This window comes from Juglans microcarpa x Juglans regia, chromosome 3D, assembly GCF_004785595.1.
Source record: "Juglans microcarpa x Juglans regia isolate MS1-56 chromosome 3D, Jm3101_v1.0, whole genome shotgun sequence".
Classification (NCBI taxonomy): Eukaryota; Viridiplantae; Streptophyta; class Magnoliopsida; order Fagales; family Juglandaceae; genus Juglans; species Juglans microcarpa x Juglans regia.
The window spans coordinates 1,240,220-1,264,332 of record NC_054598.1 but is presented as its reverse complement, the minus strand read 5'-3'; the positions used below and the strand labels follow the sequence as shown (position 1 = coordinate 1,264,332).

Genomic DNA, 24,113 nt, shown 5'->3' with positions numbered 1-24,113 from the left:
TATCTAAGGTATGCTTGTTTGAAAAAAAAAAAAACTATTTACTAACAGAAAATTTTGATCGGCCCCGAGAGAATCTCAGCGATAGAGAGAAGCTCAAGACCTTCATGATCTGGTGATCGCAAGCCTCTGAAGCTTTAAAAGAAAATCCAATCCAAGTCATACGTCGTAAATTCTTGCAATAAACTGTTATTAATAACAAATAAATAATGCGTTGGAAGATTCTCTGACATGATGAATCGAGTTAAATCCAGACCAAAAGAATGATTGAGAAAGACGGACAAAAGAATACAAAGGAATTTTTTCATTCTGTGGAATTTATTGGCGATATAGAACTCAATGCTCTTCAAAAGATCAAGCTTGATCTTAGCAATCGAAAAGAAAAAGCCGCTTGCTTCTCAAAGAGAGCACGCTTTAACGCATTTTAATTGCCGATTGAATGTATAAACCCTGCCAGATGGTAAATTTGCCGTGACCGTAGTTCCTCTGTAATGCAATCTTGTAAGTGAATTCTGTTCCTTGGACCAGAGGCCGACTTCGTGAAGATCTCCTTCCTTCCAGCAGATGTTTACTGTCACCCCACCGCGCGCCTTCAATCCTTTTACGCAACCATTTGCCCATTTATCTCGGGGAAGAGCAGGAAGTAAGTACAGATCCTTCACGGTGCTCTGGACAAGCATTTCTGCAACTGCTGCTGAAAAACTAACACCACAAAATTACAGAATCATCAATCATAACTGATATCTACTTCAAGTGGCATGCATATCAAATAACTATGGCAAAGCTCCCATGTACCATTTCAATCAAACGTCAATATCAGATGATTATACCATCACCCCCACCTTTTAAGCGAATATATATTACTCGGTCACTGCATATGACTTATTAAACAAAACTACTGTCCGCAAAATGAACTGTTGCAATCAGGGGAATGGAATTTATAATAGGAAACCTTTTATTTCTTTTCAAAGTGATCATACATGTTAGTAATAGAAGCGTATATTAAATACGCATAATGCAGTGTGACTTACCCAAAGTTAGCATCAATCTGGAAAGGGGGGTGTGCAGTGAACAAGTTACTATATAGTCCTCCTTCATAGTCACTTTCATGATCTGGATCTACCAAGTCAATCAAATGCTTGACCATCCGATATGCGTGCTCACTGTTGTGGAGACGGGCCCACAATGCAATTTTCCATGTAGTTGACCATCCTGGACCATCATCTCCTGTTTCATGTCAAGAGATCATAACAACACTACTATGAGATTACGATAATAGTATGGACGAGGAGGAAAAACACAGTGTAGATGATAGAATCATCGAATAAAGAGTAGAGAGAGAAACATTAGACACCAGCTTAGACATTGGTAAGCCTTTCTCTGCAAACCTCAATGGATATGGTTTTATAGGAAGATTTACAATTTGACACCTAAATATCCAGTTGTCAGATGCAAACCTCTTTTGTAGAGAGTATAATCAGCCGCTTTACATAAGTCTGGAGTTTTATCAACACTGATTGTATGCCCGGGGAAGAGGCCAAAAAGGTGTGATACATGTCGATGGTGAATGTCTGGGTCTTGAAAATCTTGTGCCTGCCATAAAACAGAGAATTTGCTGGCCTATAATGAATTTCGACATTCCAATACATTGAAGAACTTCACTAGACATGCAAGAAGATGATACCTTCCAGAAAAAGATGAGAAGTTAGAATCAAGATATTAACATACCCATTCCATAATGGAACCATCTCGAGCAATTTTTGTTGGTAATAGCCTAGGTTGAGCCTCACGGACTCTTTTAACAATAGCATCCTCAGTCTTTCCCAAAACCTGTTTGTCAGAAAATTACTTGTAAATAGATTATAGATCTTATAAAGGTAAAAGATTAGAATTGACTTAACCAACATATAATAGCTTCGAGGGATGCTACTCATTATCTCACACCACACATTTTACATATTTTAAAATTATTTTTTATTATTTATTATTTTTATAATTTCTTATTTTATTGTATTCTTCTTAAATTGATTAAGTCGTTCTACTTATCATTCATACAACACATACTTGTTATAAGAAAAATGAAAAAAAAAATTAAAATAAGTGAAGTGTGTGGTGTGTGAAGATGATAAGTAGAATTATTCAACAGCTTCACCTCAGCAGCAGAAACAATTGCAGAGAAAACTTCTTTTATGATTGCCATGTCCATGGTTGATGAGTAGCTCACACTGGCAGGTTTACCATCTGGAGCAATAAACATGTGCTCTGGAGAAGTTGACGGGTTGGTTTCCAGATATCCTCCATGGCCTTCAATCAACCAATCCAACAGAAATGATGCACATCCTTCCAACAAAGGATATGCCTTATTTTTTAGAAAATCCTAATTATACAAAAATAAATATCAGTAATCAAATAAATACTAGAGATTATATCCAACATAGAGAACATGTCATATATGATATGGATTGAAAATTGATATTTCAATTGTATCGATATATGAAGCCCCTGATTCCTCATTTTTCAGTTAGTCAAACCTCAATACATCATATCTTCAACTAGGCAACAAGACAATTTATAGGTCATGTCTATTATCATGACTTGAATGAATTAAGTGTCAAATTAGTCTCTACTTACCTTATAGTTCAATGATTAGAGTACAATAACAAAATATTTTACAGTCATACAGACATTCTATACCACTTCAGCAGCCTTGCCTCCCACTCTAAATATTCCTAGAATCTTAACATTGATTACGAAAGGACTTTGCTTAGTGGACAGACTTCACTTGGCATGTCTAGACTTTTTTGTTTCTACACTCTCAAATGCCACAACAATTAAATGGTCTATTCCAATTCAAAGCTGTGTGTGGCTCCTGTTTAAAGTTCCTTCTCATGATGAACAAACATTGTGATCACATTAGCACTAAACAATATACGGATAGAACAGGGACTTACTTTGTCCATTTTGTAAGTATAATGTTCCCAGAGATGGGTACAAAGCCATGCTCCTCCCATTGGCCATAAGGCCCACACAGCCTCACCTCGATCAGGGGATGTTTTTGCCCATATGTCAGACACTTGATGGACAACCCAACCACTTGCTTCATAATTCACCTGTAATATTCAGTGATATATAATAAACTTTATGCTTGATTATATAAAAGATAGCAAAATCAATTGTCTTGGTGACACAAGATCGTGGAGGCCACCAACCATCTAGTTTTCTATAGACTCGTGCTGGTTTAAGCCTGTCAATGTTTCATGAATAAGGAATATACACCATCACTTCACAACGGAATGATATGCTGAATAATAAAATCAAAATGTATCATAAACAAAACAGTCCCCCTTCTACAGGGTCATCCTATAGGCACTGTACTATCCATACATAAGTAAATTTAAGTCCCCCTCATTTATTCTACTTAAGGTGAGTCATCCATTAAAAGTTCCAGTAAAAATAATATTGATGCATTGAATAAAATACATTGACAAAAAAAAAAAAAAAATTAATCGAAAGGACTTTACACTAGAAAGTGAAAATCTTACTTTTGCAGTTTTGCTCCCATTGACTGACAAATAGGAAACGTACTCAAACAAGGGTTCCTGGCACTCGCTAAGGTTGCAAGGAAGTGAAGGCCAATAGTTCATTTGAAGATTAATGTTTGTATGAGGAGCACCGCTGAACAAAACAGAGATCCAATAAGTAATTATACAGATAAAAAATGAGATGCAAATAGCCACAAGAATTGGAAGGTACCATGTAAATTAGGTAAAATTTTATATTTACATGCTATCCTTGAAAGGGAGCACATTTACCCATATCATGTGTTTAATTCATGTTTACAGAAGGAAAAAATGCAGTGAGAAGACTGGAATAATCTTCCTTGAATGTACACTTTTATCTTATTATTTTACAGTCTTCCCTATGTCCCTATAGAAAGATTAACTTCCTCAGTTTCAGGAAAATTATCAAATTATCGCACACTAATATATGGGGTGGGGCAGGGTGAGAGAGAGGAAAACATACTCCCATGCAGGCTCAATATCTTTGTTCCATATACCCTGCAGGTTTGCCACCTGAGTTCCAGGACGAGAACAAGATATAAGTAGATATCGACCATACTGGAATAAGAGCTCTATCAAGGATGGATCTTCATCAGTCTGGAAAGATTTAACTCTCTTTGCAGTTGAAATCGTCACATCCTCACTTTCCTTGAAATCTGGATTAGTTATAGAGGATATAACTTTCTTCATCTTTAAAAACCCATTTCCTAAGTGGCTCTTGGAGCTTTTTGAAAGCTGCAACGAGACACGATGAAAAAGATTCTGATAGTCATCCAAATGACGTGCATAAAGGTTAGAGTATGACAATTTCTTTATTTGCTCTAATGCACTGAGAGACTCTGAAGTGGGATCCTTCTTAGAATCTGCAGGCTCGGTAAATGGCCCAACAAATGAAGATGAAGCTATCAAAAGCAGGACAGCCCAATCTGAACCCTCTACCCTTAACCTCTTGTCATCCAAAACGTGTATCGCCCCTCTGCCATCACCTATCTGTAAATCAAGGATTGCAGAAAACTGAATTCCTTTAGGATTTTCATTTTCATTCGCTTTAGGGGGGATTCGTTTACCAGGACAACTTCCTTCCATTATTATCTGATTTTTTCCATTTACATGTGAATGATGGTGTAACTTGCTGTCCAAAAACACTGTAAATGATAGAGACCCTAACTTGCTGGCAGAAATCTTTGTCACAATCACTTGGTCTGGATGGGAAACGAAATGTTCCCTCATAAATTCTACATCACCCACAGAATATTTTACTCTTGCAGTAGCAGTATCCAAGTCCAACTCTCTTTGGTAAGTTTCTTCAGCATATGTAAGATGCGAATCATCAAATTCAAGCTTGATGTCCCCAAGAAGTTGGTAAACCTTCATCACCACAAAATAAATATCAGGACATAAATCCCATTAACAAGTTAAATCTTTTGGTAACATGGAAGCTCATCTTCTCTGGCATCATTGGCAATAGAAATCTTGTCTTTTCTGACTAAATTCTGCAGCAACATTAACATTTTGATGATGTATAAGATGCACACCACAGATATAAGACCACCATCCAGAGATGAGACACATCAGCGTGGTAAAAGTTAGCTAATATGCTTGGCCAGAGTTTATGTCACCATCATGAGACACTCCATGATCGGTAAAAGCCAAGTGCTAACCAATACAGCAAGCATGAAAGCGTTAAACACCCAGGCATTCCCAAACTATCATTTTCAGCTATTAAGTATGTTTCAGCTTTAACGTCATATCTGTGGCACGGTGTAAGCCTCAATTGAAAAATAGATTTTTCTTTGGTTGGGCTGCTTTTATATGTACCAGCAGTGTCTCGTCTAGATAAAATAAAAATGGAAGACAGGACTCACCACCGACTAGAAATAAAAAAGAATTGAATAGGCAGTTTTACCATAAGGAAAAAGCTTGAGAACTCCATAAATTTACTTGCATCAATATTAATATAGATCATACTTATTGATAATAAAAAGATGAAAAATAGAAGCATCAAATGTAACAAAGTGACATACATCAGAAGGAGTTCCTGACAACTTGACTGCTGCTGCAGTCGCTTCAGTAAACTCATCATTATCAACAAGTTTTCTGACCTGTGATAGTGCCTCTGGAGCATTTGGGTTGGTATAGTTCCCTGGAATCCCAGTCCAGAGAGTGTCCTCTACATACAAATTGAAATAAAATAGCCATTAACATGTGCCTGGATATATACATACAAACATACATACAGACATACATATATATACATACATATAGAGAGAGAAGAGCCCAAGTCAATGTATTGGACAGGAAAGAGAAGCATATTGTTTTACCTCGTGCCATTTGGTTTATAGTAAAATGTACAAGACAAAAATAAATTCTCCATCTAGATTTACGGACCTTTGTTTGTTTGGAAACGGTTAAAACAATAATGAGCCAGACGGTGATGGGATTTTTAACTTTTGGAAACCATAATAACACAGTACAAAATTCAAAACTCCAGTCCCCATTCTCATTGCCTCAAGACTCTCGTCAACCAAATCCAGAGATAATTAACAGATCATGCATATAAACTAACTAGATGTGATTTGTTAAGCCAGGGTGAATCAAAGATGTGAATTCTTTTTTTTTTTTTTTTTTTGTGCTGAATAAAAAGGGTAGGAAAGGGCGACCAGAGGTAGCTTCCCTACCTCGGCATAACCATAGCAGCACTCTACCTGCTAGGAACCGAACAAGAGGGGCCAAAACAGTGGGAAGCCGCAAGCGGTTTGAGTCATAGCTTAGACCCCAGTCTCACTAAGGAATTCAATAAACCTTTAGGCGGCTAATACTAATAGTCTAAAGAGATCCCATAGACCTAGTACATGCTAAACCACTTGAGAGTAGCCCAAGAACCATTGAATCACCAAATAAGTGAATTCAAATTCAAGAACAAAATCACCTAATTGCAATCAATTTTAGAGACCAAGCTGAATGCACAAGGGCTCTGAGTTCTTTAATTTCAGAAATGATCACTCCAAGCAGTTTAATTATTATGAGTGCCAAATAATTGTCTCATTTTTGTGGCTCGAAAAATGTATGACATGACCAAATCTTGGATCTTAGAAGGGGGGAGAAAAAGGAAAAAGAAAAGCATAGATATCACTTCACTCCAAGCATTTGTACCCAATCCAATGCCAGTTAACAACTTAAGATCCACATGGCCACCCATTCTGTTGCTCAGAAACGTAGGAATGCAGCATAAACAACTAAATAGTTATTCTTACAACGTAATAAGCAAAAAAAAAAAATATATCTCGTTTGCTAATCAATAAGAAAGTAAACAAACTCAAACTTCTCGACATTAAAAATGGTAAAAAATAAAAAAATAAAGGTAAGATAAAACAAAATGCTTCACTTGAGTCTTGAGCAACCCTACTCAACTACTTTTCTTACTTTAATGTTCTTTCGATTTCTCAACAGCCAAGCTTGTCATAACCAAATAATCTTACTCTCAAAACTCAATGTGCGGTTCTTAGAAATACGAGGGATCCGGCATTGGCCTTTGTTTTTCTTTTTACCATTAAGTTGGAGAGTTTCTGATGCCACGCCACCCCAAATCATCGCTCCAAGCCGCCCATTCCCAATAGGAATCGCATCGGTCCAGTGCTTCGCCGGCCCAGAAAACGAAAGTTTCAAAGGCTTAGAAGTCTCTGCATCCTCTAAACTGGGATTCCAGAGTTCCTTCTCTGCCGGTGGCCGAACCAAAACCCACTCTGCATCTTCCATTACCGCGACAACCAAAGTCGGAAAGTAAGTACAGGACGAACAAGGAAGGTGCTTGGTGTGTTACGGTGAGTTCTCTAGCAGTCCGTGAAGCGTGGGAGAGAGTAAAGGTAGGGTGGTTGGGAAGGCTGTGTGACCCTTGGCTATAAATTGCACATGTCAATGAGGCATGTAGTGAAGGAAACGGGACCCACGTTAACCGGCACTGTACGTAGCTTAGAAATAAGCTTTCTGAATTCTGAGCCTGTTCGAGTGTGTGATATCATATTTTACTGCACGCGGAGGTATGTGCGTTGCAGAGTGATCACGAGGGAACCCAGGTAGATTGCATTTGTGGTCTTTCGTAATTTCCTCTCGGCCTCGTCACGCTTTTTGTCTCTGGCCCAACGTAAGGCGGTGTATTAAAAAAAAATCATTAATAGTAATTTGATATATTAGCATAATTTGTTAATTTCACAGTGGACAATGCAAATTTTTAACGTTCAATAATTCAATATATATGTTTTCAGGTGTTTGGGTAAAAAGTTCATTAAAAAAAAAAAAAAAAAAAACCCTATCCCCTCAAGTGCTCTCTTGTCCTGATAACTCACTCCGCTTCAAGAGAATATATTTGGATTCGATATGTCGGTGTCTGAAATCGTTTGTAATAAGATTTTTTTTATATTATATTAAAGAAGTTTGTTATTTTTGAAAAAAAAAAAAAATGCAAGATACCTATTTTAGTGCCGTTCCCTAGTCTTGGACTTCGGGTTGCTGGACCTCTCGTGCATTTCAGGTTATCGGGACAAACCCAAATCCAACTATCACCCCTAGGGCTGAGCATCCACAATATGGAGTGACTCCGACTTCGATTCACATTGATTTTGATCCCACCTTGACTTGCTGGAGTGGAGTCGGAGTAGTGTTAGATTTGAATTTCTTTTAGCTTATTTAAAATTTTAATTTGACAATCTTAAACTCTCACTAATAAAATTCAGGCTTAAAAATTTCAATTTTTGTTAATTCTTTTTTCAATTTCAATTTCAATTTTATTAAAACATAATCAAAACTGAAAAAATAAATCATTTTACATATTAATATTATTATACATTAGCATTATATGTTATTATATGTTAATGTTTATATATTAGTATTACATGTTATTATAAATTTATATATTTGTGTTTATACATAATACATTAGTATTAAATAATATTATACATTAGTTATTATATAATTAATATTAGATGTTATTATACATTAGTTGTTATTATTCATTACTGTTACATGGTAGTAACAGTTACTAGTATGGTGTTTACATATACTAAACTATTATTAGTTAATTTAGTCTATTTATATTATAGTACAAACTTATTCTATAATAATTTACTTATACTAGTATGTTATTGAATTTAATTAACTATATAAGTTATAGTTATATAAATATATATATGATTAATATATCTAAATATGTACAATATCGGAGTCGGAACGGAATCGAAGTCAGAGTCGGTACATTGCAACCTCCAACTCCGACTTTTTTGGTTAAAAAAATTCTAACTCCGACTTATCAAAATGGAGCCGGAGCATAATCAGTACGAAGTTAGAAACCGAGTCGAATTTTCAGATTTTGGCTCAACCCTAACCATCCCACAACTCGTATCCAACAAGCAATAACTGTAGCCCAAATGCAATAGGAAGCTGCTATCACTACAACAGAAATGGTCTTTTGGGACGAAAATTTTCATCCCAAAAGACAGTCATTTCGTCCCAAAAAATATTTTGGGACGATAAAAAATCGTCCCAAGCTCGTGCCAACAACACTGTGCCAAAAGGTATATTGGGACGAAAATTACCATTTCGTCCTAAAAAATATCTTTTGAGATGAAATTGAAGGAAATCGTTCGAACACGTTCGAACGAGAATTTCTTTTGTTACGATTGAAATTCGTCCCAAAATATCGTTCGAACGGAAAAATTTTTTACGTTCAAACAGCAGTAACGTGTTTGAACGATAACAAAATATGTTCGAACAAACGTGAATTTGTTCGAACGGCATGAATGTAGCTTTGCGTTCGAACGTTAAAGGGTCAGATCGAACGGTATATTGGTTCGAATGGTATAAGTTATGTTCAAACACTACGGAGATAAATGACGTTCGAACGTTATGTGATCGTTCGAACTCGACGAAAATAAATTACGTTCGAACGTTATGTTACCGTTCAAACGTTATTTATTCGTTTGAACGATAACTATTTTATTTAAACTCAATAATAGAAACTCAAATAGACATTCATAATATTTGAAAAAATACATTAGAAACTGTTTAACACTCACAAAAGTTTTATAATAAGTGCGAATTAAATAAATAACCGTGAGACGGACATTGTTTGTACATAAATAGATAATCGCAAAATTTGTATGCAAAAAACCATCAGTTGCTTGGAGGCCTGTACTGTTGCATAAGATGCTGCATTTTGAGTTGCATCTGTCTTCTGAACTCTTCTTGTTGTTCTTCATGTTGTTTGAGGCGCATCTCCATATCTGCTTGTTTTGTTAGTTGAGCCTCTAACTCATGCTGCCTTATAATCAATTCTTCGATTCTAGAATTCGTATTCTCTAGCGCTATAGAAGTCATAGATGCATTCCCAAAAGAAAAGGAAGAGGGAGAATGCTTTACACAACAACCCAAACCCTTCAAATATCCTGAACGTTGACCCAAGACTTGTGTAAAAATATCAATATCACTTGTTGAGAAATTTTGATCTGACGCAGATTCAGCACGTAAGGCAACCATTTTATCCTAGACATATATAAGATAAAGAATTAATATCGTCATAAATATTCTAATATATTTAATGAAAATAGGTTATAATACTTACATAATTTTCACGGGCATCAGGATAAGTCCACTTTCCATTACGATCAGTGTGCGATGCAACATATAATTTTGTCAGATCATAATTGGTATTTGAATCTTGCTACGATAAATGTGTTAAGATATAAAGTCATTATGATTCATCCAAATAATTAACTATATCTAATAAAAAAATAGCAATACCAATTTCTTAGAGAAAAGATGGAAAAATCTTGAGCCTGCATGATGATTAATTTTCAATTTTGATTTATTTGTTTTGTTTATAGAACTTCGATCCTGCAAAGAAATTGAAAATATTATGAAGCAAAATGACAAATAGGACAAGTAAAATAATTAAATTTAATTATACATGATATGATAGATCCTCAAACATATCACAAAATTTTTCCCACTCAGAAGGTCGGACATCCTGAAAAGGATGTTGGCATGCATCTTCCTTCTTCTCAAACTTATTATATTGCTCATGACACATCGCCTTATATTTGCATAATGCATTACCCATAAGCTCTTCCACAGTCTTACGCTCCTCTCTCCGACCAAAATTTAATTCGAAATCATCATTAAAAAAAATAGTCAAAAACACATTATCATTTATAATATTCTAAATCTAAGTAAAATATAGAAATTTATTATACTAAATCAATGTTTTAAACATTACTAAATAACGCTTCTTGATAAGCTCTTTAACATCTCGGGAGACTTTCTTCCATGAAGTCGTTGACAAATGTGCTTAAGTTCGTGTAAGAGTACCCACATGCGATGCAAGTCAAGCTGCTGGTTGTCCTTCGCCCCCAGTATGTTCGTCAGGAATGTTAACCTTGATCTTACCCACCTTACGATATTTTTTTAACGTCACCCCTCTAGTGGTGCCTCGACCTTGACGAGATTGTACTGTAGACTCTATAAAATATAACATTGTGATCAATTTCATTTATATGTCTATTATAGGACCTTAATTAATAACTTTTATGAGTATTAGATTTTTACCTTGTTCTGTAGAATCAATCTCTAATGGTGAGTTTGAAGGAGAGCTAGGAACATGTGGAGATGGGTTGCGAACTTCCTTCCTCTTTGGCGGCATAATTTCAAACTACTGATACATTCAATAAGTAAAATATTTGTCATCAGTGTATGTTAACACATAATTGGTCAATTATAATCTGTATCAGTTTCATTTGACAATTCGCTCTCATCATCTGTAGATACTTCAGATGATTCAACATTTTCCTCAACTGTCGTATCAACAATTTCAGCCTCAATATCTTCTCTATTTAATAGAATCATCTCATACTGGCTCAAATCCACAAACAAATTTAAGGCGAGTTGACTCTCTTGGTATGCTTCTTGAGTAGAAAGATCATCTTCTTCTTCATCTTGTCCTTCTGCCTGAGGGAAAACATCATATATATTTATTGGAGAATATTTTTGTACTACTCACCAATGATTTCCTAACTTCGAGTCATCTAAGTAGAATACTTGAAATGCTTAAGAAGCCAAAATAAAAGGATCATTTTCATACAATTTTTTTTGATGTATTAACACTCAAAAAATATTCATCATCATGGACTCCAGTACGAGGATTGCTTAAATCCCACCAATCACACTTAAACAGATACACTGCAAGCTCTCCCAAATATTTCATTCCAATTATATGGACAATAACTCCATAGAAATCAATATTTTCTTCATTATGACTTCATTCGACTAGGACACCACTATTTTGGATTTTCCTATAACAATTTCGATCCATTGTGTGATACATACTTCCCCGAGAAATACATGCAGAATATCGAACAACGCGTCTAGATGGGCCACGCGCCAATGCATACAGTTCATCCAATAGATCATCTGGATTATCCGTATGCATTTGTACAACCAACATATTGAGTAAAACATATATTATATCAAAATTTAAATCAATATTTTTTCATTGGTTATTGAGTAAAGCATATGTAATGTCATTACCCGTTCTTCATACCATCTCGAGAACTCCTCTTCATGTTTCTGGTTTATATCATTTACTCTCAGTTCCTTGAGCACGTTAATATAATCATTGAAATTGATGATTACCACAAATCTTTTATATTCTTAGACTTTTTTTAAAGTAAATGAGCGAATTTAAATTAAGAAAACGTTATAACTTACTTCAAGTAGTTCTCTATCTCAGGACAATTGTTCAGCACGTACCACTGAGCTTTCTCGAACTCTCTTCCACACAAGTCATAACCACGCACTGCACCAATTGGACGAACTTGTTGGAAAAACAAAGAAAACACATGCCGTTGTCTTGCTCGGTCAACGTCAGAGTTTCTTTCCGGCCGATCAAACCGAGTGTCAACTCCGTGAAAATATTTAGAACAGAAGGTATGCCACTCATCGTCAATATATGCTTCTGCAATTGATCCTTCTGAGTGGGCCTTGTTACCCACTGTACGTTTCAACTTTCCAAGAAATCGTTCAATGGGATACATCCATCTATATTAAACTGGTCTTGCAAGTCGAGCCTCAAGTGGCAAATAAGCGGCTAGGTGAACCATGACGTCAAAGAATGACGGTGAGTAAATATTTTATAGCTTACACAATATTATGGCAATTTCTCGTTCAATTCGATCTAAAGCTTCTACATTCAACGTCCTAACACATAAGTCTTTAAAAAATACACCCATCTCATTCAAAGCCACGCGCACATCTCTCGTCAAGTACCCACGGATACCAATAGGCAAGATACGCTGTAAGAAAACATGATAATCATGACTTTTTAATCCAGTTATTTTCTAATCATTTGTTCTCACACATCTTGTTAGATTCGAGGCATAATCGTCAGATAATTTTATCTTTATTATCCACTCATAAAATGTAACCCTTTCGTTTCTTGACAATGTATACCACCCAATCGGCATGTAGACAGACAAACCATTTTCTTGCAATTGCATTTCCCGTCTTATTCCCAATTACTTCAAATCCTTCATTGAGTTTATTGTATCCTTTATTTTTCTTTCAATTAACATCAATGTTCCAAATATGGATTTGCATATATTTTTTTCAATATGCATAACATCAAGGCTATGCAGCAATTTTAACTTCGACCAGTACGAGAGTTTGAAAAATATACTCTTCTTTGTCCAATTCAACTCATTCGTAGCTCATTTTCTCTTTCGTTATTTTTTACCAAATTCATTACAACCAACATCTATAAATTGTGCAAGTACATCTTTGCCAGACAAATATGGTGGAGGTTGGCCCCATTCAACAGTTTCATCAAACATTCTAGAATTTTCACGCCATCTATGGTCAGCAGGTAAAAATCGACGATAACCCATGAAACATAATTTCCTCCCGTACGTAAGCCATTCAGATTTGGTATGTTTGTTACAAGTTGGACATGCCATTTTCCCCTTAGTACTTCAACCTGACAAATTTTCATAAGCGAAAAAATCATTTATTGTTTATAACACCGCAGCATGCATCTTGAACGACTTGCCTGTTGATGAATCAAATGTGACAACCCTATTCTCCCACAAATCTTTCAATTCTACAATCAATGGCTGTAAGTGTATGTCTATATCATTTCTCGGGGACCTCGGACTGGAATGAGCAAACTCATCATGAAATATAGATCTTTCATACACTTCTACGATGGTAGATTATACGGCATAAGTACAACTGGTCAAGTACTATGACTAGTACTCATGTTCCCAAACGGATTAAATCCATCTGTTGCCAACCCAAGTCTTACATTACGCGGTTCTTCAGCAAACTATGGGTGTTCCTGATCAAATTCCTTCCACACCTGGGAGTCAGCAGGATGTGACAAAATATCATCGTTCCTTACTCTGTCTGATGAGTGACATGTCATGTCTATAACCGTTGCGCATGACATAAATAATCGCTGTAATCTAGGTATCAATGGAAAGTGACGTACGACCTTTTGCAGAACATTTTGCTTGTCTAATGTCCATCTTGACTCGTGGCATATGGGACACTCGTTTAACTGCTCATTCTCTCACCAAAATAATATACAGTCATTCTTACATGCATGTATTACGTTGTAATCAAATCCGAGTCCTCGTTTCAACTTTTTTGCTTCATAGAAGTTACGAGGTAAAGTATTGTCTGTCGGCAGTACCTCTTTAAACAGTTCAGGTAACATATTGACTGCCTTAATAGATAATCGACACATTGATTTGATGCGAAGCAATCTTATAGTAAATGACAACTTACTGTGTCTTCTGCATCCTAGATATAGCTCACGCTGTGAATCATTCCACAATCGTGCAAAAGTGTTATGGCCCCCATCATTTGAGCTTGATGTGTCCGTGTCACCTTCATCCATAAACATTCCCGTACCAATGTCACCTAACATTTGCTCAATATCCTCATCGTATTCATCTCCAACAACCTCTGGTTGTACATCTTCATCGATCTCTTCTTCTTCATGTGGAGTCTCAAATGAAGTTGGATATGATTCTCCGTATAAGACCCAATCAGTATAACCCTTATCAATACATTTGACAAACAAATGCTCTCTCACTATCTTATGAGAATGCAAATTCTTGCATTCTCTGCATGGGCATCTGATACGCCCATCACTATCGCATGTACCCAATGCGAACTCTAATAATTTCTTAACACCTTCAGCATATACATTGTAATTCTGACCCAATCGATCGCTAACTCTCATCCAACTCTTATCCATGTCGACTATATTCATTACAAACAATTACGTGTGCATCAGCAAACAAGCATGTATCATGTATCAATCAAGGAGTATGCCACCTTTCACCGGGTAGTTGGTCATATCCCGTTCGGGATTGTAAGATCATAGTCGCTAACCTATGATCTATTATCTGTCACGTCCAACAAAATTTCGGCAGCATCTCTCCATAGTTCTCCAAATATGCTCGTTTGGTTGTGTGCACTGAGGATTAACACGTCGTTGCATCATCACCGAAACTGCATATCCGGAGTACAATGAATGAATCTACCAAAATCATAATGTTGGACGACAACAGATATAGTTCGATAGTTTGCGAGAATGATCTTATAATCTCAAACTGTCCACTCTGGACAATTCAAAAGTTATCAATCAAGCATTCATCCGAATTGATAACTCTCGAACGGGTCTAAGGTTTATTTTGATGAACAAATAATGCAATATATGCTAACATATGTCAAACAATAACAACATATTATTTATACAACAATACAACAAAAACATAATTAGTAGGTATTATTTAAAGATTTAATAATATTTTAATTTAAATATTAATTTTATTAATTTAGAATTGAATGTTTAAATGTTATTAAATCCTAACTATATTTGTATTTTAATTTAAAGATTTAGTAGTACATATAATTTAAATATTAATTTTATTAATTTAGAATTAAGTATTTAAGTATTATTAAATCTTAACTATTTTATTTTAATTTAAAAATTTAGTAGTACATATAATTTACAAACTTCATTTTATTAATTTATAATTAAGTATTTAAGTATTATTAAATCTTAAATATTTTATTTTAATTTAAAGATTTAATAGTATTTTAATTTAAATATTAATTTTATTAATTTAGAATTAACTATTTAAGTGTTATTAAATCCTAACTATTTGTATTTTAATTTAAAAATTTAGTAGTACATATAATTTACAAACTTCATTTTATTAATTTAGAATTAAGTATTTAAGTATTATTAAATCTTAACTATTGTATGTTAATTTAAATATTTAGTAGTACATATAATTTACAACTATCCTTATATATTTGTGTTCTAATTGTAAATACATTGATGTATAGTTTATGTTCGAACGGTGCTACACTATGTTCGAACATAACATACACGTTCGAACGGTAATCCTAACCCGTTCGAACGTGTTCATTCCAAATTTCAGTCGTCTTCAACAACCGAAAACCCCATTAATTCGAGAATACAAATTTCTCACAGCAACACAAACAACAATATCAATAGCATACAAATTTCTAATATTGCAAGATATTATATTCAAACCAAAATGAGAATATAAAAGATATACCTGAATTTTTAGAGATGAAAATGCAAGGAGATTAAATTATATGCCGTGCGAAGGATCTTCCCAACAAGTAGTAATTCGAGAATAATTGAGTGAGATGTTAATATTTTGAGTTTGGGGGCTAGTTTGAGGAAGAATGGCTCTAGATCGCGAAGGGACTGATCTGTTTCATAAGAGACTGAGAGTGGCGTGCAGGAGGAGAGCGAGATTGTGAGGTTTTGAAGTGTATTTACAGAAGATTTCCTGTTCGAACGGTTATTTACTAACCGTTCGAACGTGAAAATATTTAGTGGGAATAAATTACCTCCTAACTTTTCACGTTCGAACGTACAAATAGTATGTTCAAACGTTAATGGATGCTTTCCCGCTCGATCATTAACCATTCGAACGTTATTGTTAACAGTTCGAACGGTTTGGTAAATGTTTATTAATATTTTTTTAATACTATACCTTCAAATAAAAGAACAACATTAATATATATAGACATATTAGATGATACTATAGTTTAGTAACATAGTAATATCATATTATAATATATAATCGATAATGTCATTTAATTAGACTATAACACAAATATATTATGTTAATATATTAGACTATATAATATATATATATATATATATATAGTATCATATATAATGTCATCTATAGTACTAGCATAGATAGTGTCATCTAATTAGACTCCGCGAACAGTGCCCAATTGAAGCCTCTTTCTCTAAGCACAGGTATACTATTTTTCTAATTATTTTACCGTTTAAATTTAGGTTTTTGATGGCTTATTTGTTTAAATTAGGATAAAACAATTTATCCATCAATACTCAGTGTAGATTTGCTTAAATCCATTGTAGGAATGTTTATTTAAGTCTCTTTCAATTTGTTTGTTGAAAAATTGATTCCATTGATTTCAATGGCTGAGTCGACTCAGCGAAGGCACTGAGTTAAATTCGCATATCGTTCGAACCCTGGTTAGTGCGTTCGAACGGTACAACCCAAACAAGTAGTAGACCGTTCGAACGGTATACCATCCAAACAAGTTTGCATACCGTTCGAACACTATTTTAAACGTTCGAACGGAATAATTAATTTTAGTAACATTAGTGAATCGATATTTTTATTCCATATTATAGTTCTATTAAACTTTACGAGAATAGATATTATATTATAATTAAAGTAATATAGAAATTTATCACATTTTGTTTTATATTTAATTTCTATTAATTATTTAATCTAATTAATATTAAATAATGTGATATTATTTTTATAAAATTCTGTTGTTCACAATGTTTCACTTTATTAAATTACTATTCATATGTAATTTAGTGATTAGTTATTTATTATATTTTTATCGTTATTGTATTGATAAACTCTTTAATTGTAAATTTCAGGTTGATTAAAATGTCTTCTTCTAGGGCGGGACGTAAGCGACGCAATCCAGTTGAGACTAGTATCAGTCCAGGCAGGGAGATGACTGTTTCAGTAGAGCGACAAGTGAAACTTTCTAACTTCCAGAGTCTTGTCTGGGAGGGTAATTCCCTGCCATCAGTCTTCAGCGAACATGGTTGGGGACCTATCTTAAAGGAGCGGGAGGAGTCATGGGGACCGTCTCCTATATTGACGTTGTTTTTGAGTTCTATAGAGAGCTCGATGGTGCCAACCCAGATGACGGAGGGGCATACAGGATCTCTGTTCGAGGAGTTTCAATTGTATTTTCACGGGATGGACTTGTTGAGCATCTCGGTATTCCTAGGCTGCCAGATGCATATCCAAATGTGGTGTCTAGAGAGTCTGATCCTTCAGCTGAGGCGGAGACAGCTGAGGAGGAGGCACCCGTTTATACAGATGAGATCGATACCCTTGCTGATCATGAGGTGAGGGATTTGGTTGTTGGTCCAGATGCTCCCCCATATGACGGGACGAAGAGCATCAAGCAGGCAAATCTATCTTCTTTCTTCAAGATCCTGAATTTGATAATCGCCAGTAATATAGAACCTCAGCAGCACAAGACATAGGTTGGCATTGACCGGATGAAATTTATGATATGGGTCGCTCGTGGTATTCCTATCGACTTGGTGGGGTATATATTCGATAGGATTCGATTAGAGTCTCGGTACATTTCGACGGATATACTGCCATTCGGGATCCTGATCACCCAATTTCTGCTATTTGCCAAGGTCATGCCTGATGTTGCCGAGCGTAAACAGGAGCCGATGGGACCGATCAACAACACCACCCTCTCACGCAGCACGGGACACTCGAGACTGCTTCTTCGTGGACATGTTCCAGACCCGGTTGATCCTCAGAGAGATGCACAACCGAGAGATCATGGAGTATTGGCCGTTGGGACATCCAGACAGACCGAGGCATCAATAGACATCGCTACTCGTGAGGACATGGCCGAGGTCGTGCGTGCAGTGATCAACGGACAGAGATAAGGGTTGATCGATGCAGTGCGTATGGAGGTCCGTTTTGTTGTGTCTGAGTTTCGTACAGAGATTACTGGTACCATCTCTGAGTTACGTACGAAGCTTGATGCCATGTCTGCGACTCAAGTCACCATCAGTACTCGACTAACACAGATAGAGGAACGCTTAGCTGCAGTCGAGGAAGTGTGCAAAGATTTGGCATCTTAGTACTTTCTATATTTTATTTATTTATTTATTTTGTTTTTAGAATGAACAATATTTGTTTTGTAAATTCAGTATTTAATTATGAATTAGTATTAGTTTATATTTTCTGAACTAATTATTGATTGATATTATTTCTATAATTAAATTGATAATTTTTTTATAATTACTAGTTAATATAAATATAATTCTAAAAAAAAAAACATATGATCACCGTTCGAACTATGAAAATAACGTTCGAACAATATTGATTCATCATTCGAACGGTGAATACCGTACGTTCGAACGGTATATCAATTTTTCCCTATATTAATGTTACTTAACGCGCCAAATTGCATGTTTGAACAGTGCTGATTTATTATTCGAACAGTAAAATTTTACGTTCGAACATAATGCAATTTCTCGCTATAATAATTATATTTAATGCGCCAAAATGTACATTCGAACAGTGCTGATTAATCATTCAAACGGTTAAAATTGCACGTTCGAATGGTAGAATAATTTTTCGCTATCATAATATTACTTAACGCACTAAAATGTACGTTCGAACGGTTAAATTTAACCGTCTGAATGTTAAAACATTACATTCGAAAGGTTTCATTATTAGGGACAAAATATTTCGTCCCTAATTATACCGTTCGAATGCGTTCGAACGGTTTTGTTCTTCCGTCATTTTTAGGACGAAATCTGAAATTCGTTCCAAAATTTTACTTTTTGAGACGATTTTCATTTAGTTCCAAAAGAAAATTGCACTGTTATTAATACCGTACCATACCGGCCGGTATTTGCCGTACCGGCCACTGGGCCGGTACAGGTACTATATATATTTCGTACTGGCCCAAATACCGGCCGTATCGGCCAATATTTCGGCCTGTACCGGCCGATATTTCGGTCTTTATTTTTTTTCATTTTTTCACACTACAAGCTCATTTTTTGACTCACAATTCAGACTAGACTATTTATAATTTATATATATATGTATTTATATATAATTTATTCATATATAGACTATTATTTTGAAATATAATTTATATACATATATTTATTCATATATCGACTATCCCAAAACGGTACACGAAACGGTACTGGTATCAAAATATTTCGTTCCAGTACCTTAACCGATACGGTATTCAAAACATTGGAAAATTGTCCAAAAAAGTATTTTTTGTTGTAGTGTAGGGCAATGCAATTTTTAGTTTTTATCTTTTAAAGCATTCTTTTATGTATTTTAAAAAAATAATATAAAAAAATAAAAAATACAATACTAAAAAATAAATAAATACAAATATTCGATAGCTTTTGTCACTATAATTCTTCTGTGGATACATTATTTCTCAATGCAATAACGATGCCGCATCAATCGTACTATATTTTACAACAAATATTATTATTTTTTATCTTAAATGTGGTATCTTAAATAACTTTCTTATTTGATTAATTGACTTATAAAATTATTTTGAATGGATATATTGATCGACATTAATACAGACAAGATAAAATGTCGTTTTATTATTTATTTGTATGTATTTAGACCAAATTTCGAGTGTTGACTCAGCATACATATTTTTCACATTAATCTTTGTGATTTAGATCTCATTTGAATGCTGAGAAGAAAAATTTATGAATGGTATTAAAATAATTTGTGAATAATTTTTTTTGTTTTTTGGATAAATTTTGTGAATGGTAGTTAAATAGTTTGAGTTAAGATGTTTTATAGAGTTTTAAGAAATAATAATTTTTTTCATCATTTACTCTTCACTACCCACACCCTATGAAAAAAAAAAGATGTAAGGTGTGGGGTGTGGGGTGAATAGTGGCTGATGTATAGCAAAATCCATTATTTTTATTTTGAGATTTGAACAAAATGAACTGTTTTTTGTGTTTTGTTTAGAAGTTTAGGAAAATTATAATGATTAGATAAAAAAGTTGATGATTTGAATTTGAAAAGTGTTTGTATTTGTGTTTGTGGTATTTGAATATTAATATAAGATGAGATGCGATGAGATGACATAATATGATATGATATGAAACCATCTTGCAATCTAAATGGGGCTTATTGTATTTGCTTTCTTAATTTTTTTTCTTTTTTGTTGTCTCCTGGTCTAAATTTGCGAAAAATAATCCATAGTGCTTGGTGATGTACACTTTGTAGTTTGTGTTTAGAATTTTAAGTAATATATTTATTTTTTTATAAGAAGTCTCAAATCTAGTGATCCTTAGGGCACATGAATTATTATAGAAATATGAATTAAGAGGGAAGTTTATTTCCTAACTTAGGCCGCGTAGGATTTATTCCCCTCGGGATCTAAGTCGGCCTATGGATAGTCCAGTGCAGAAATAACTAAGGAGGGCCGAACCGGGCTCGAGAAGGCCCATCAGATATGGTAACAAGTCACGTCACCTGCCCTAGCCACAACCCATACGGCCGAACAATGGGCACACCGCATTAAATGCCTAGAAGGACTAGCACGCAAGGTTAAGACCCAAAGTCCATTCACTTCTGTAATCACAACAGTGTTTGCACCTCCCCTTCATATGCAATAAGGGATAAACTGGAAACCCACGTAGAATACGGTAAGGCGAAGATTGATATGACAAAGGGGGACCTTGCCACCAGTACAACGCTTAGTATGTCCTTGTATGATCTACTACTAGTGGGCGAGCACCACGACTAGGTATATAAATGTCCTAGGTTCAGGTAAAGGGATTTGAACATTTTTCTCCCAGCACTCTCCACACAAAAAAGATTATTCTAATTTAAGTATCGGAGATGTCTCTTACCACTCCAGACATTTGTCTTAGTGAATCTTGTAAGCCTTTAAGAGGAATTGCTGAATTATCCAGACTACGAAACACGACATTAACAATAATCTCACCAATTACTACTAGAACTTGCATGGGTGCCATGATCTTTAATTGTGGTGTACATACACGTTGGTTCAAAACTTGGGCCGGTCCAACTTTCACGATCTAAAACATAATTTTAGAAAAACAAACTTAAAATTGTGGGATAATACGTTAATTATAAAAATATCATATGTTAATAATTAGCATGCACATCGAACCAGAGTACTAAAACATGTAAACCTCTATTGCATCAATTAATTTTACATAATTATAAGGCTTTCTTACAAGCTCAATTTATCGCGAATCAAAGGCAAATCAACCTCATCACACCACTCCACGCACCTCGTCTCAAAATATGAACTCTTTACCTCATTAGGCAAGTAACTTAGCCAAACTTGCCCTCCTATCCTCCACTTCAACACACTCCCTTCCATCTCTTTGCTCAGCCTCCAACTTACTCCCTCTCCATACACATCCCCCGCGAATACCAATCCCCCGGTTTTCGTAAACGGCCTATTCTCTCCGGTATATCGATTTTGAAGACCATGCCCCGATTTACTAGTAACACCACTATGTGGCTTCCACGTGGCTGCTTCAAGACCCGTCATGTCGTCGTATAAAACCGCATCGAAGATTGCTGCGTTTCCCTCAGTGTCTTGGTCCCACCTCCAATTCTTCGTCCGCGTCCTCGTCGATGTTCTTGCCACGGCTTTCACCCTCTGAACCTTTGATTTTTCAAAACTACCCTTCACTATTTTCTGTGTTTCCACTTCTTTCTCTCCGTTGTTCGTGGACCGACCCAAGCTCACTCCGGCCACGTACGTTGCCCCGACTTCCGGACCGACCCAAAACCGAATCCTCGACGGGAAATGCCTCTCTACTGCATAATGCACGTCTTCGTTTTCATTAAATCCCAGCTTTGCCACGTGGAGTCGTATGTTATCGACACGCGCGTTCACCTGAAGAAACCCATCGTGGAATGTAACCGAATATTCAAACTGAATAACGGCCTCCAATTGCTGGTGCGCAAGAGCGTATCTTATCACTGATTCTTTCGCTTCTATAACAGGAAACCGATATTTATGACCTTTATAACGCGCGAGTTTCATTCCCAGCACCGGTGCGTAACCCTTCAGTACCCAAAACCCATGGGCCTCCGTAGCATAAGAAAATCCAAGGTTCTGATCTGGTGTTAACGTTTGCAATCCTACGCCCAACTCTTTCAAGATCAACCATTTTGTTATCATGTAGCCTAGGGTGCGCATGAAGCACTGCTCGACATCCACACCGACTGCGATAAAAAATGTTCGCAGAACTGGCATGTGCTTACAAGACAAGGCTTCGATGTTTGGAGCCAACAAGGAATGGAAGTAAAGCGAGCCAACCTCGCTAGGGGAGTCGCATACGCAGAGCCAGAACAGCCGCATGAGGAAGACTTGGTTGAAAAAGCTAGAGAACGACTCCAGAGAGTGAGATTCCATGATCCACGAAATCGGGTCCGGTTTCAGCTTTTGGAGTTGTGACCTGGGGCATGTGCTATCGTGAGCCGTTGGCGAGTGGGATATGATTTCCTGGAGCAGCTGGAGTAAGAGGGGGAGGAACGGTTGGGGGGAGAATAAGGGGCAAGTGTCGGAGACCCAGATGGTCATTTGAACGTTAGCAGAATCAAAACCATGTGAGCATATGGTGAAGGTCACCGGCGTGTCCGTGTTGGACCCGGAGGCGCGCTCGGCTATGAGTTGGATAATTTGAGTCTCCTGACCCGGTCCGGATCTCGCGAGTTCAAGGACGTTGCGTGAGTCCCCCTCGTCTAAGTTGGAAAGCTCACATATCCAGGACCAAATGTCCAACATTATGTTGAGTTATTTGGTGGGTATTGCTTTGCTGTTTGGGAGCCAGGAAAATGTGGAGAAGAAACCTGGGGCGGTTCTTGGGGCGTTATAAGGATGGATGAGTGATAGGAAGTTCGCCAACTTGGAAGCAACGGGAGCCACGGATGAGGTAGCTACCGTGTTTGTGTTTGAAATTTCTGATGGGGTGGAACAGTAGTACTGGAACGGATGGCTCTAAGTGTGCGTTTGTGTTTGATTTGAGATTGTTAGTTTTTGGATTGCATTAATGACTGTCGCTTTTCTCTCACTTTCTAGATAATTCTATTTTTCTTATCGGAAGAATTGCTCAGGAAAATGTTTGCGTGGTTGTGGCAACCGGGGACGTCGAGGTTTTACAGTTTTCTTGGTCCCGGGCGGCCAACACGTGTAATGTGATACTGACGAGGATAAATCACGGAAGGAAATAATGAATAAACTAATTTATGAGGATATAATATTTTATGATATAAAACAGCCGCGTCGAAAGAAATAATTGGATCTCAAGATTGGGCTGGTTTAAATATAGCACATATCTAGTCCATTGTTTAGGCCAGAGCGCAGCACTAGGAGGGCCTA

The 24,113-nt window shown here is 36.0% G+C and overlaps 2 protein-coding genes across 3 annotated transcripts; both read right to left on the bottom strand.

The window, feature by feature from the left end:
- Positions 1 to 159: 159 nt before the first annotated feature.
- LOC121255857 (alpha-L-fucosidase 2-like) lies at positions 160 to 7,460 on the bottom strand. Of its 2 annotated transcripts, XM_041156393.1 has the most exons (10): positions 7,106 to 7,460; positions 5,582 to 5,727; positions 4,021 to 4,925; positions 3,540 to 3,672; positions 2,949 to 3,107; positions 2,150 to 2,374; positions 1,726 to 1,827; positions 1,455 to 1,590; positions 1,029 to 1,224; positions 160 to 699 (listed from the first exon to the last, which is right to left on the bottom strand). In XM_041156393.1, the coding sequence occupies exons 1-10, from the start codon at positions 7,311 to 7,313 to the stop codon at positions 396 to 398; spliced, it is 2,514 nt and encodes an 837-aa protein (XP_041012327.1). In that variant the 5' UTR covers positions 7,314 to 7,460; the 3' UTR covers positions 160 to 395. The 2 variants fall into 2 exon arrangements, with proteins under 2 accessions (XP_041012327.1, XP_041012328.1); XM_041156394.1 differs by lacking the exon at positions 7,106 to 7,460 and having other exon boundaries at positions 4,021 to 5,050; positions 5,582 to 5,719.
- A 14,429-nt stretch (positions 7,461 to 21,889) lies between these two features.
- On the bottom strand, positions 21,890 to 23,668 carry LOC121256229. The gene has a single exon (XM_041156921.1). It carries the CDS (start codon positions 23,517 to 23,519, stop codon positions 21,948 to 21,950), a length of 1,572 nt encoding a protein of 523 aa, XP_041012855.1. The 5' UTR covers positions 23,520 to 23,668; the 3' UTR covers positions 21,890 to 21,947.
- Between the last annotated feature and the right edge of the window lie 445 nt (positions 23,669 to 24,113).